The following is a 13,773-nucleotide window of genomic DNA, read 5'->3' on the forward strand; positions in this document are numbered from 1 at the left end:
AAATAAATACACTAAGAGTTGTAAAAAATGACAACTGATAACCTCAATACAAGGGGAAATAGGGGGAAATGATGGAAAGCAGACATTGGAATTCAGATAGCACAGCAATCAGGGACTACTTAGCTCCACATAACTTTTGTTGCCCGTAAGACATAATTGTATTACGGTAAAGTTCAGTAACTGACTCTCAAAATAAAGAACCTTAGTTATTTAGAGAAACGTATATTATTTTCAAGGTTATGTGTGCTTTTTTGCAGGATTCTTAAAATAGATCCCCAGATTTTAGCCATTTCCTACAATTTCATGATCTGTTATCAGGAAATATATGGGATTTGCCATTTCTCTCTGTAAATTTGTAGTTATTACCACTGATAAAGTAATTATACTGTATAGCTTCTAATGAAAGAGACCTTCAGATTTACTTAGAAGACAGAATCTCAGTCCTCTCTATATATAACCTGGTTTTTTCTCTCCTCCCCCACCACCCTGGAAACTTTTACAAGGCTCCTTTATCTTTAGAGTTCAGATATTTTACCAAGATATGTTCTGGTGTGTTACTTTTCATTATTTTGGTTTTGCAGTGGGTGGGTTGTTTCAGACTGAAGATTTAAGTTTTCCAACTGTCATCCTCTCTTTTCTCTCCTTGTGGAACTTCTTTTAGATGAATTTGAGATCTTTTGCTGTATGTTCCATGTTTTGTTTTTTGTTTGTTTTTTTTACTTTTTCTCACTCTTTTTTTATCTCATTGTTTTTTTTAGTTAAATTCTGGGAGGTTTCTTGAACTTTTTCTTCTAAAATTTTAAATTGATCTGCAGCCTTATCTATTTAATTATTCAGTACCAGCACAGGAGAGGTTGTTCAGTTTACCTTTTTGATTTTGGCAAGTACAATTTTAATATCCAAGAACTATTTTTGGTTTCTGAAGAGTTTTTAAAGTTCATGGATGTAATATTAAAATGCTTCGGGTACCAATTCCAGTGTGGCCGACAGGTTCCCCCATAGCACCAAGCAGTTGCCCCCTGTTGGCATCTGAGAACTCAACTCAATTCTGACACTGTCTACCTGGAGCTTAGCATTGGATTCCACAGTTGAAGGGTTCAGTCCTACAAGGAGTCATTCGCCACCTCCTCCGCCTTTGCCCTACTTTGGATGCCAGTCTCAAGGCCAGGCTGTCACCTTTGCTTCTGACTGAGCAGCTACATATCAGAGGTTCCGACGTCCCTCTCCTTGGACTTCGATTCAGACACCAGTTGCAAGTCCAGGTTGTCACCTGTACTTCTGACTGACTGGCTATAAACCAGAGGTTCCCACGACTCTCTTCTTCCTCGGGTTTGATTAATTTGCTAGAGTGGCCCACAAGACTCCAAGAAACATTTCACTTACTAGATCGTTGGTTTATTTTAAAAGAATATAACTCAGGAATAGCCAGATGGAAGAGAGGCACAGGGCAGGGTATGGGGAAAGGGAGCAGGACTTCCATGCCCTCCCCAGATCACGTGTTCACCAGCCTCACACCTCTCCTTTTGAGTTTCGAGGGAGGCATCATTACAGAGGCATGATTGATTAAATCATCGGTTGTTGGTGATTGAACTCCCTCTGCTGGCCCTCTCCCCTCCATGTTGGTCAGAGGCGTGGGGCTGAAAGTTCCAGTTCTTTGATCACATGGTTGGTTCTTCTGGTGACCAGCCCCCATCCTGACGGGGATCCAGGGCATTCCCAAAGTCACCTCACTGGCATGACCAAAGACCTTTACCATGCTCATCGCTTAAGAAGTTCCAGGGGATTTAGGAGCTCTGTGCTAGAAATGGGGATGAAGACCAAATGTATATTTCTTACTATAAATCACAAGATCACAAATCTTTTTTCACATCTCTTTGACTATTTTGATTAGTTTGTTGAAAGTTCCTTTCTGTTTTTTGCATTATATTTAATTCTTCTAGATTAGTTCTGTTGGCTCATCTCATTCTTTCTGGTTTGTATTATTATATTTCCTCATATATTTGGTGATCTTTGATTGTCCAGTTGTTTTGGTAAGTAGTGGACCTTTTGCTGAGGATGGGAAGTTTGCATGAGTTTCCTCACAGATTATATCTGTCTCAACTGACATAGACTCTATGCTTGAGGCCCAGTCTTTCCAACCTTGGCGTTCCCATGAGGGAGAAGGAAAGGGCAATCTGAGAACCTCCGGCCAAATTAGGAAGCATTCTCCTAGGGGGAGTAGAACAATAAAAAGATTTGAGATGTATTAATATATGTGTTTCTTTATTAACAATCCAATAAGAAGGCTACCAGTGGGTCTAATAACCGCCAGAATTTCAAAAGTGTGCTACATGTTGGCAAGATTTGGAGATACCTGTAATATCTCTAATATGAAAAAAAGGATGTATTATTTTCTTTTGGTAACAAACTCATACTAACACTGTTGTAGACGGTTTCCAACATGTATATGAAGGAAATGCTAAATTTCAGTTGGAGGGAGGATTAATTTTTTCTCCATCTAAGTTGGTATACTCCCTGAATTCTTTCTTCGAGTCCCAGAAACAACACCTGTTTACAAAGCATTCTAGAAATATGAATTTCAGGGTACCTGGGTGGCTCAGTCAGTTAAGTGTCCAACCTCAGTTCAGGTCATGATCTCATGTTTTGTGAGTTCAGGCTCTGCATCAGGCTCTCTGCTGTCAGCGCAGAACCTGCTTTGGAAAACTCTGTCCCCCGCCCCTCCCCCACTCGTGAGCGTGGTCTCTCTGTCTCTCTCTCAAAAATAAACATTAATAAGAAATAAAATAAAAACATGAATGCCCGTGTTTAGCAAAGAAAGACCTCATGATCTACTCTTGCCTACCCTTTTAGCCTCGTCTCTACTTTTCCATATCCAACCATGGCCAGTATCTCTGTATCAGCTTCCTCTTTCATGCCTCCTCCTTCTTACATACTCGCCACCCCTTGGCACGGCCTTCAGTTCGTCCCTGAATTCTTCTAGCTGTGTCCTTCATCCTCTTACCCAGACTAGGAGGAGGTTCTGTCGGCCCTGCCAGTCCCTCGGTGTGATTCAGGTTCCCTCCTCGTATGAGAATTGCTTGTTTACTTACTAGCCTGCCTACTTTACAAGTGGGCTTTTAAGAGTAGTACTTTGTTATGTTCATCTTTGTCCATATCTAGAGCGTACCACATGGTAGGCACACACACACAAACATGGACCGAAAAAATGAAATTGCATTTGTTGCAAGCCCTCACATCTCCGGTAAGTCTCTTCTCTTCGATTTGAATTGATGTTTTTTTCTCTCAAAAATCCTGTTGTATTCGTGTCCGAATTCCTTTCAAACTAATTCCCTCATCGTTTCTTTTAGGTTAATTTTGTCTTCCTTTTTCTTGCCCTCTCCCACTCACCCCCCACCTACCTCCCTGCCTTGGCAAACAGTATCTTACCTACTGTCTTCTAGTATGAGGGTAATTTTAACCCTGGCTGCATATTAGTAACACCCGTGGATTTTGTAAATCATGTTTATGCCCTGGCCCCAGCCCCAGACTGAAGCATTGGTACTTCCTAAAAGCTGCTGAGGTGATTGTAATGCGAAACTATGATTGCATATTACCGAGACAAAACATTATCGGATGAAAGAGTCATCTTGAGGCTTTCTGATGGTAAGATGACAATGTTAGGACATTGGCATGAATAGAAGACATCGGACGGGAAAGACAAAACATTCTGGTGAAGACTTACTTTTACTTGGTTTTCTCTAACTAGAAAATCTTGACCTAGATTGCATGTGTCTCTTTTTTATAAACCAACCCCACAGGTTCTCATTTATATAAAATTTTCAAAATGATAAAATTTTTAAATGTAGAACAGATTAAAGGAAACCAGGGGTTAGGTAGGTAAAAGCTGTGTGGTTATAAAAGGATGACACAGGGGATCCTTTTGGTCATGAAATTGTGCAGTATCTCGGCGGTGACGTGTACGTGAATCTATGTAGTGATAAAATTGTACTGAGCTAAATATACACATTCACAAATGAATACAAATAAAAATGAAGAAATTAAGAAAGAGATAGAGTATGTGTTAAATGAAAGGAAATTGAATGTGGAAAGAATGTTTTAGAGGAAAAACAAAAGCTAATTTAAACATAAATGGCATTCACTTCTTGCGGTGAGAGGCCAAACTCTAGTTCAGAGACAATGGAGAGCAGCTCTTTTTTTAAAGGGATTTTTTTTTTTAATTGTGAAAAATATTTCTTCTGAGCATCCTTTTTAAACTCCATGAAAACTGAGATTGGTTTCCTTTACTAAATACAGTTCAGTGAAAGTATAAAGAGCGTGGGCGTCTGAGACCTAACTCCTGGGTTCAAATCTGAACCCACTAAGCTTCAACCTCGGGGATGTCACGAAACGATCATATCCTCCTTCTTTTTATAAACGGGGTTGATAATAACCTTCTTCACATGGTGGTGGTGAAGAAGAAGTGTGATTTGATTGCTGACTAAATACACAAATACAAGTCATTGTTACGATTCTTCCCTAGAAGTCATCTGTCCTTTCCCTGTGGTTTTTTAATTGATCTTCCCCCATGCTTATGGGACTCTTTTCTTTTCTCAATATATTTCTCTGCTTCTCCCCAAAGATGACTTCCCTGGCATAATTCTGTATTATCTCAGGAGTGTGTGTGTGTGCATGTGAACTCAGGAGAGAATATCTGAACAGTCCTCTAACCCAGTTGTCCTTTCTACTTCTGTAGGGGAAACCCAAGAAGAAGCTTATTGACAGGAAGAACACGGTAACTGATTTTTAAAAGTTGAGAAATTCTTTCCATGTGCACCATGTGTGACCATGCACGGGCTAAGCATGGTATTTTATATAGCCATTTTTGGTGGCTCAGCTTGAATAGTAACATAAAAAATGTTTCTGTTGAAACACTCTTCTGTGGCAACTTTTTACAAACTAAATTTGAGATTTACTTTTTTTTATAACTACAGGTATATCATTTGAACTGATAATAATAGTGTTCTTGCTTGGCTGTGTGAGAGACACCAAAGTATAAAGGAGATTTCAAGACTCCTGTCATGATAGAGTCAAATAAGTGGTTATGTTTGGCCTTGATATACTTGGAGCCTATAACGCTATGCCGTATGGGACTGAGCATAACTGCTTCCAGTTTGCCACAGAACTGAAAGCACTCAAAATACCTGTGGCTCTTCACTTTGGTGGAGAAGAGAAGGGTCTTGGAGGAAGGGCTGGGATGGCCTTGCCCAACCGAAGACCGCAACCACAACAAAAACTCTTAAACCTAAGCACATACCCCCCTGGTTTGAGACCTTACATACATCCCCTTTGTGCTCTGCCTCTTGAGAAAACAAAATGTCAACAATAGAAACATAGAAAGAAACATCCTGTATCTAGCTGTTAGTTTCACATTTAAGGATTAGTGAGGATAAACCTGGTTTCTTGTTGAAACCCCTTGAAGCCTAAATCTAATTTTTCTTTAAAGAAGGAAAACGTATGCTTGCCGTTGAATTAAGGGAAAACTGGGAGAGGTCGAATTTGTAACTTGCTTCCAAATGAAAGCCACAGTTAATTCATAAGTTTCCTCCAGTTTCTCGTCAAAGAATATGCCTCCTAGAGTGTATTGCTATCAATTTGGCGATTAGAAAAAATCAAACAGAAGAAAAAAATCTTAAACAATAAGTATTTAAAATTCAGTTGGTTCTGGCCTTCATTTTTGGCACTTATATTGCCATCAGGAGTTTTTTGGTGGTATAGAGGCATAAGCAAATGAAAGCTGGCATATAATAGATCATGTGCTGTTGTACGAAATACATCTTCATACATTTAAAACGATTAAAATCATAAACAGTATGGTCTTTGAACACAGTGGAATTCGAAAGCAGTAACAATAGAAAATCTCCTAATACTTGGAAATTAACACCTCAAAATAGTGCATGGGTCAAGAAAGAAATCATGAGGGAAATTGGAAAGTATTTCAAACTGAATGATGATAAAAATGTAACATTAAAATGTGTGGGATGCAGCTCATGTCATGTTTTGGGGGCAACTTACAGCTTCTTAAATGCTTGTATTAGAAAACAGAGGACTAAATCACTGATCTAACATTCCATTTTGTGAAACTAGATAAAGAAGAGTAACCCGTGTAAATTGAAGAACGGACATAATAAAGGGTGGGAATCAATTAAATGAAAGACAAACAATAAAGAAAACCAGTAAAATCTAAAATTGTTCACTGGTAAGATAGAATTCATAAACTCTTACGTAGACTGATCTAGTAAGAAGAAAGAACAAGAATTACCAATATCAGATAGGAAAGAAGGAAGTAATTTATAGATCCTACAGAAATCAAAAGGACGTTAAGGGAGTATTATTAATAACCTTATTCCATTGCTTTGACAACCTAGAGGAAATGTCTGAATTCCTTGGGAGGGAATACTTGACAAAAATGACACAAGCTGAAATAGAAATTTTGAATAGTCCCATATCTATTCAGAATATTGAATTTGTAATCAAAAGTTTTTCTGCAAAGAAAACCCCAAGCCCAGTAGTTTCGCTTGTGAATTCTATCAAGCATTTGAGGAAGAACAGCACCAATCTTACATAAATTCTTTTAAAACTATAGGAAGAGACACGTCCCAATTCATTTTATGACGCCAACATTAATTACGACACCAAAGCTTGACAAAGACATTTTTAAAAAGGTAGGGGAGGTGCCTGGGTGGCTTAGTTGGTTAAGTGTCTGACTTTGGATTTTGGCTCAGATCATGATTTCATGGTTCTGCTATCAGCAAAGAGCCTGCTTGGGATTCTCTCTCTGCCCCTCCCCTGTCTCGCGCATGTGCTCTCTCTCTCTCTCTCTCTCAAATAAGTATACATTAAAAAAGAACATTACATGGGGCGCCTGGGTGGCGCAGTCGGTTAAGCGTCCGACTTCAGCCAGGTCACGATCTCGTGGTCCGTGAGTTCGAGCCCCGCGTCGGGCTCTGGGCTGATGGCTCTGGGCTGATGGCTCGGAGCCTGGAGCCTGTTTCCGATTCTGTGTCTCCCTCTCTCTCTGCCCCTCCCCCGTTCATGCTCTGTCTCTCTCTGTCCCAAAAATAAATAAAAAACGTTGAAAAAAAAAATTTAAATAAAAAAAAAAAAAAAAGAACATTACAGGCTAATATCTTCATGAACAGAGACACAAAATTTCTTCAAAGAATAGTAGCAAATTGAATCTACCAGTATAAAAAAAAGGGTAATACATATGACTAAGAGAGGTTTTTCCTAGTAATGCAATGTTGGTTTGACATTTGAAAATTCATCAGTATAATTTACCATATACAAAGGGAAAAAACCCGATGATCATTTTATTAGATCCAAAAAAAAAAAAAAAGCATCTGATGAAATTCAACACATTTATGATAAAAACTCTTAGTAAATAAGGAATAGAAGGAATTTCTTCATTTGGTAAATGCCATCTATAAAATATCTATTGCTATCATCATACCTAATGGTAAAATATTGAAGGCTTCCTTCCATGAATCATAAGATATCAAGATGTCCATTTTCACCATTTGTAGTCACTTTATACTAGAAGTCCCAAGCAGTACAATGAAGCAAGGGTTGGGGAAGAAAAGGCATACAGATTGGAAGTGAAGAAATCAAATGTCTTTCATCTTGGATGATCTGAGCTAGTTAATAGGAAATCTTTTTTTTTTTTTTTTCTTAACGTTTATTCATTTTTGAGAAGGGGCAAACAGGGGTGGGGCAGAGAGAGAGGGAGACACAGAATCCGAAGCAGGCCACAGGCTCTGAGCTGACGGCACAGAGCCTGACGCAGGGCTCAAACTCATGAACCATGAGATCATGACCTGAGCCAAAATTAGACGCTTAACTGACTGAGCCACCCAGGCACCCCAAGTTAATAGGAAATCTTAAAACATCTACAGAATAACTACAAGAACATATCATTGCATTTAGCAAGGTCTTTGAACATAAGGTCAATATACTAAAATGTATTGTAGTTTTAAATACTAGTAGTAAATAATTTGAAAATGAAATTAAATTTTGCTTTTGGTAGCATTTGAAAATACGAAATTCTCAAGGGTAAATTTTATAAAATATGTTTAATACCTATACAGTAAAAGCTAAATATTCAGTAAATATTACTGAAATAAATGAAAGAAGATCTAAATAAGTGGGGAGATATGTGATGTTCATGGATTAGAAGACTGAATATTGCAAAAAGTGTCTGTTCTCCCCAAATTGATCTAAAGATCTGATACATTATTCCAGTATATATATACGTATATATATTGTGTATATATACGTATATATATATATGTATTATATATATACGTATATATATGTGTGTGTGTATATATATAATAATTCCAGTATATATGTGTGTGTATATATATATATATATATATATATATATATTTTGTAGAAATCCACTATATTTTTCTTCACCAAAGCAGAAATTGACTTTAAATTTTTTTTTTTTTTTGTATGTGGAGATACAAAGGACTTAGAGTATCCAAAGTCATCTTGAAAAAGACTTAGGGTACCTTACTTAAAGAAATACTACAATGTTATAGTAATCAAAACTGTGGCAAGTTGAACAGAAAAGAGAGTCCAGAAACAGACCTATATTTATGTGGTCATTTGACTTGCATCAAAAGGCCCAAAGTAATCCACTGGGGAAAAGAAACTTCTTAACAAATAGGACTGGAACTGGATATCGTACTTTTAAAAGTGAACCTCAGCCCCTGTCTCCCAGAAAAATTAGTGATGATTCAGAGACATAAACAGAAAAGCTCTTACGATAAAATTTCTTGAGGAAAATCTAGGACAGTGTCTTTGGGACTTTGGGCTTGGCAAAAGTTTTAAACATGACGCAGAAAGTGGTACCCAAAAAAGAAAAAATGATAAGCTAGATTTCCTCAAAATTATCATCATCCCATACTGTTCGGAAAGTGACCAGGCAGGCCATAAACCGGGTGAAGATATTCATCAAACAAAGGTCTGGTGCCTAGAGAGTATGACAGACTCCTATAACTGAAAAATTAGAAGACAGCCCTCTTACAAATGGGTAAAATATTTGGACAGACACTTCAAAAAGAAGGTATGTGAGTGGCCAGTATGCTCATGAAAATGTGCTTAACACCATTAGTTATCAGAGAATTGCAAGTTAAACCATGAGATACCACTGAAATCCAGCAGAATGGCTCGCGTTATGTCATTGTGTTGTACACTTTAAATACATTACAATTTTATTTGTCAGCGACTGCTCAGTAAAGCTGGGAACAACCTGAAAATGACCGACAGCATCAGATGGTGTGGAGCTAATGGAGCTCTGGTGCATTGTCATTGGCAGCAGAAACTGGTACAAGTTCCTTAGGAGGGGTCTGGCAGTTTGCTAGCCTTGAAAGCTCCGTGCTGAGATCTCTGCCCAGAAGGAATGAAAAACGTAACCACAAAACGACTTGTACAAAAATGTCCATAGCAGCTTCATTCATAATATTCCCAAACTGGAAACAACCTAGGGGTCCGATAACCAGAGAGTAGGTGAACTGTGGATTATTCATAGAGTGGACTAATCCTGAGCCGTACAAAGGCATAAGTATGGATACACATCACATGGATGAATCTCAAAAACAGGCAGAATGAAAGGAAACTTATAAGAGTTCATACTGTGCAATTCCATTTTTAAGAAGTTCTAGAGTAGGCAAACCTAATACGTAACGAAACAACTTAGGACAGTGGTCTCCTTTAGGAGTGTGAGGGAGGGATTGACTGGGAAGCTTCATGAGAACTTTCTGAGGGGGTGGTAATGTTAGAGCTCGGGTTACATAGTTCTAGGCATTTGTCAGAACTCACAAATGGGCATTATAGTATTTGGGTATTTCACTGTATATGGTGTTTAGCTCACCAACAAACTGAGCAGAAACAATAAACCAAAACACCAAAAACAAATACCCATAAAACAAATACTGAATTCTAGCTACTAACGATGTGCATGTTAAAGCATTTGGGTGCAAAGTGCACTGACATCTGTGTGTAACTTTGAAATGCTTTAAAAATTAAATGGATTGGTGGATGAATAGAAGAAGGGATGGTTGGATATATATGTGCTGAAACAAATACAGCAATATATTTATTTCAGAAACTAGGCAATGGGTACATGACTGTCTGCTGTACAGTTCTTATTCTGTTTGTGTAAATATTTTCAGAATACAATGTTAGAAAAATAAAATGAGGTAGATGTAGCTAAAAGGTGTTATAATTTACTTATAGGGAATTCAGTTGTTTATTTAAAAATATTAATGGGGGCGCCTGGGTGGCTCGGTCGGTTAAGCGTCCGACTTCGGCTCAGGTCATGATCTCGCGGTCCGTGAGTTCGAGCCCCGCGTCAGGCTCTGGGCTGACTGCTCAGAGCCTGGAGCCTGTTTCAGATTCTGTGTCTCCCTCTCTCTCTGCCCCTCCCCTGTTCATGCTCTGTCTCTCTCTGTCTCAAAAATAAATAAACGTTAAAAAAAAAAAAAATTAATGGTATGTCGGCTATGTGCTGGGCAGTCTCAGGACCATCTCTGATCCAGTGACTGACACGCAAGCCTGGTCTTTACCCGTATAGAACTATTAATTCTGTTTATCAGATTCATAGTTTCTCCATCGTTCCCTACCTCCATCCCTTGTAATACTTAGAACTTATTGGTCTATTCAGGGTTTCTTAGAAGCTCATAGTTGTTATTTTAAAATGTTAGTTTTGTTTCATTTTCTTTAACTGGCTAAAAATCTATTTTCACAACTACGTGCGTGTGTGAGGGGGGTGCAGTGTTCAGTTTTTGGGACTATGGTAAGCTGGCTTTGAACTTGGAGCTATTTTTAAAGTTTATTAATTTGCTTCTGGTGTCTGCCCCCATGTGTCAGGACCATCTCTATTCTTGGCTCAATTTCCTGCTCTAGAGAGAAAGATTCTAGAAGATTTACTGTCCAGTTTATCTACTCAGAAATCCCTAAAACACCTCAATAGACCAAAAGACACAGTCTTTCCATCATGCTTAGAGATTGAAAACTCTCAGAGAATTGAGGTCCCTTGACCTCAAAGGGAATACAATTTGAGTTCCAGGGAGTTCAAGAGAGAGAATTCAGAGCCAACCAGTTAGATCTTGCATTCTGAGTATTCAGAGTTAGCTGCCTGGTTTAGACACTGACATGGGCACTTCTTTTCTGACCCAATGACCAAGATCCCTCTCTGTCTTTGCTGACCTAGCTCTGCCTGCCCAGTACTTTTCCCGGTCCTTGTTTGGATTGGGCCTGATACCAGTCACTTCCCTAACTTATGATTTATCGTACTTTAATGCCTAATGTAGCTGCTGCCATCCTCTGTCCACCCCATTTCCCGTTCATGACCTGATTGAACTTGGCTTTGTCCACCATCTGCTGCCTTCCCTTGTCTGTGCCTCTGACACTAACTCCTGACCTGTAATCACCAGCTGGAGAGTCCCTACCACCTCCCCCTATCTCCTCCTGTAACTAAGTAGACTCTTAGGGAGGAGAGTTCCTTTTGTTGGAATGTTTGGGACTTGGTGTGCCTCGGGGTCTTGGTAACTTTTGACTGAGACTTTCCCCCTTAAGTCTTCGCTCTGGGCTACCATATTCACAGGCTATCAAATGTTCCTCCCCTTGTCTCAACTTCTGCTAAATTTGTGTTTATTAAATAGCGTATACATTAGAAGAATATTTGTATAAGTCTGAGTAAACTATAATGAGTAACAATAAAACAAACACCTCTAGCCACCACCCAGCTTAAGAATGAAAGCGTTGCCAGTATCTCCCAGTCATCCCTAGGTATAAGGTATTGGGTGGCACTTTATGGTCTTTGCGGTAAACCGTCAGCCAGCCTGACTGAATACTTTAAAAACACTTAAACATTGTTTTCAGATATGTTTTTGTTCAGAATATTTACTAAATTCAGACAGGCCCTTAGGGAAGTTTTAATGTAGATTCCAATTCCAGTATTCCCATTTTTCTGTCAAACTTTTTAGAATTCAGTAGACATACCATGCCCAACCTGTTGTGGTTACAGAATTCTGTCAAGCTTAGCCTTGGAATAAAGGAGAGCTTTCTGAAGCCTGTAGCAACCATATTGTTTTTTTTTTCCATAGACTGGCTGCTGACGGAGCACCGGAATTGAAGGTGGAGAGTATGAACTCCAAGGCCAAACTGCACGCTGCCCTCTATGAGAGGAAGCTCCTGTCTTTGGAGGTGCGGAAACGTCGACGACGGAATGGCAGATTGAGGGCAATGAGGCCAAAATACCCAGGTACCTGCTGGTGAGCTTACGCCAAACTCCACTGTCCGGGTCCTGCCAGGCCCAGTTGATCAGCTTCTTACTTCATACTTAATGAATCAGAACCTTCCTCATCATATACATTTAATTTTTCTGCGTAGTCTTTTTCTCTGAAACTTAATTTCAAAAGGGTTGGAAGTTTCTAAATCTTCCAGTCTATAGTATTTGTGCTGGGGAATAACTGAAGCACATACGTTTTGGCCCATGGCTAAATGCTTGAGATGTAGAGATAAATCAGTAGAAAGAAACACTTTAGCTGAAGTTTAATGGAACCCTGAACATTGTTGTTCAGGTTTTTCATAATTAGGTGTTAAAGCTGGTTCATCCCTTGACATTGCCAAATCATATAAATATTTTAAACATGAACAAAGAGGAATGTGTCTCTCTCCAAGATGCTCCCATGTCATAGGTCTGTTTGTCATGATTGATGGACTGACTTCCTTCCCCCCACCTGCCCGCCCGCTCCTTCCCTCCTTTGTTGAGCACCTGTATCAGGCATGTTGGTCACTAGGGTTTCATTGGTGAATAAAAAAGGTATAGTCCTTGTCCTCACAGACCTTCCAAGTTGGTGAAAGAGAAAGGTAATGAATAAACATAGGATAGAACGATGTTCCCCTGCTCCTTGTGCCCTTCTGGAAACCTCCAACACACTGTAGAGATTACTGTACCCAAGATGTTTGCCTGACGTTGAGAGAGAGCCATTGGTATTATGGTGAGGAACGTGAACTCTAGTGGAGGTCGTTGCAGGCTTTTGAAATATGTAAGACTGTATAGTGGCATGTGTGTGCTGTTGATGTTGTGCCTCTATTGTGGTCTGATTTGGAAATGGGATTTTATTAAAAAGATAAAAGGAAGGTATTGGGAGAGAGGAAAATTTAATCTTTTTTCAGCAACATTAGTGATTCTTCGCATTTAGTGATCACTCAACCAGCTGAAATGAATGTTAAAACCGAGACAGAGAGTGAAGAGGAGGAAGAAGTTGCATTAGACGACGAAGATGAAGAACAGGAGGCTTCCCAGGAGGAGTCTGCAGGGTCCCTCGGAGAAAGTCAAGCCAAATACACCCCCTCACTGACTGTTATGGTAGAAAATTCACCCAAAGAAAATGCCGCGAAAGTTTCTGAATGGAACAATAAAGGTGAACAGTGCTGCAAAATTGAGACTCAGGAGCCAGAGCCTAAATTTAACCTGATGCAGATTCTGCAAGATAACGGCAATCTTAGGTATGTACCTTTTGTAGTTGTAATCGTAAAACCAATGACTTGTATTGTGTACCAGGTCCTGGGCTGATGGCTCTACAGCCATTTTCCTTTTCTGACAGTGGTCCTGGGAAGTAATGACTCTGATTTTGTTATTATTGTTACTAAGGAAGAATGTCATTACTTTTGATGTTGTTTTGAATATTAATAATTGTCAAGAGGAGTTACTTGTCCAAG

General features: G+C 39.1%; 1 protein-coding gene across 19 annotated transcripts in view; it reads left to right on the forward strand.

Moving 5' to 3' along the window:
* The window catches only part of TTLL5 (tubulin tyrosine ligase like 5), a 286,889-nt gene that overhangs the window by 90,284 nt on the left and 182,832 nt on the right, over positions 1-13,773 (forward strand). For 13 of the 19 annotated variants that reach the window (XR_013556016.2, XR_013556017.2, XM_078447986.2 and 10 more), the window contains 3 exons: positions 4,733-4,771; positions 12,153-12,320; positions 13,228-13,560. Coding sequence is in view for 17 of the 19 variants with exons in the window: in XM_078447986.2 (XP_078304112.2) it covers positions 4,733-4,771; positions 12,153-12,320; positions 13,228-13,560 (540 nt within the window). In the remaining 2 variants the exon portion in view is untranslated. The remainder of the gene's footprint in view (positions 1-4,732; positions 4,772-12,152; positions 12,321-13,227; positions 13,561-13,773) is intronic. The other 6 variants (XM_078447987.2, XM_078447990.2, XM_078447994.2 and 3 more) reach the window with 3 other exon arrangements.

This window comes from Panthera onca, chromosome B3 (genome assembly GCF_046562875.1).
Source record: "Panthera onca isolate mPanOnc1 chromosome B3, mPanOnc1 haplotype 2, whole genome shotgun sequence".
Classification (NCBI taxonomy): domain Eukaryota; kingdom Metazoa; phylum Chordata; class Mammalia; order Carnivora; family Felidae; genus Panthera; species Panthera onca.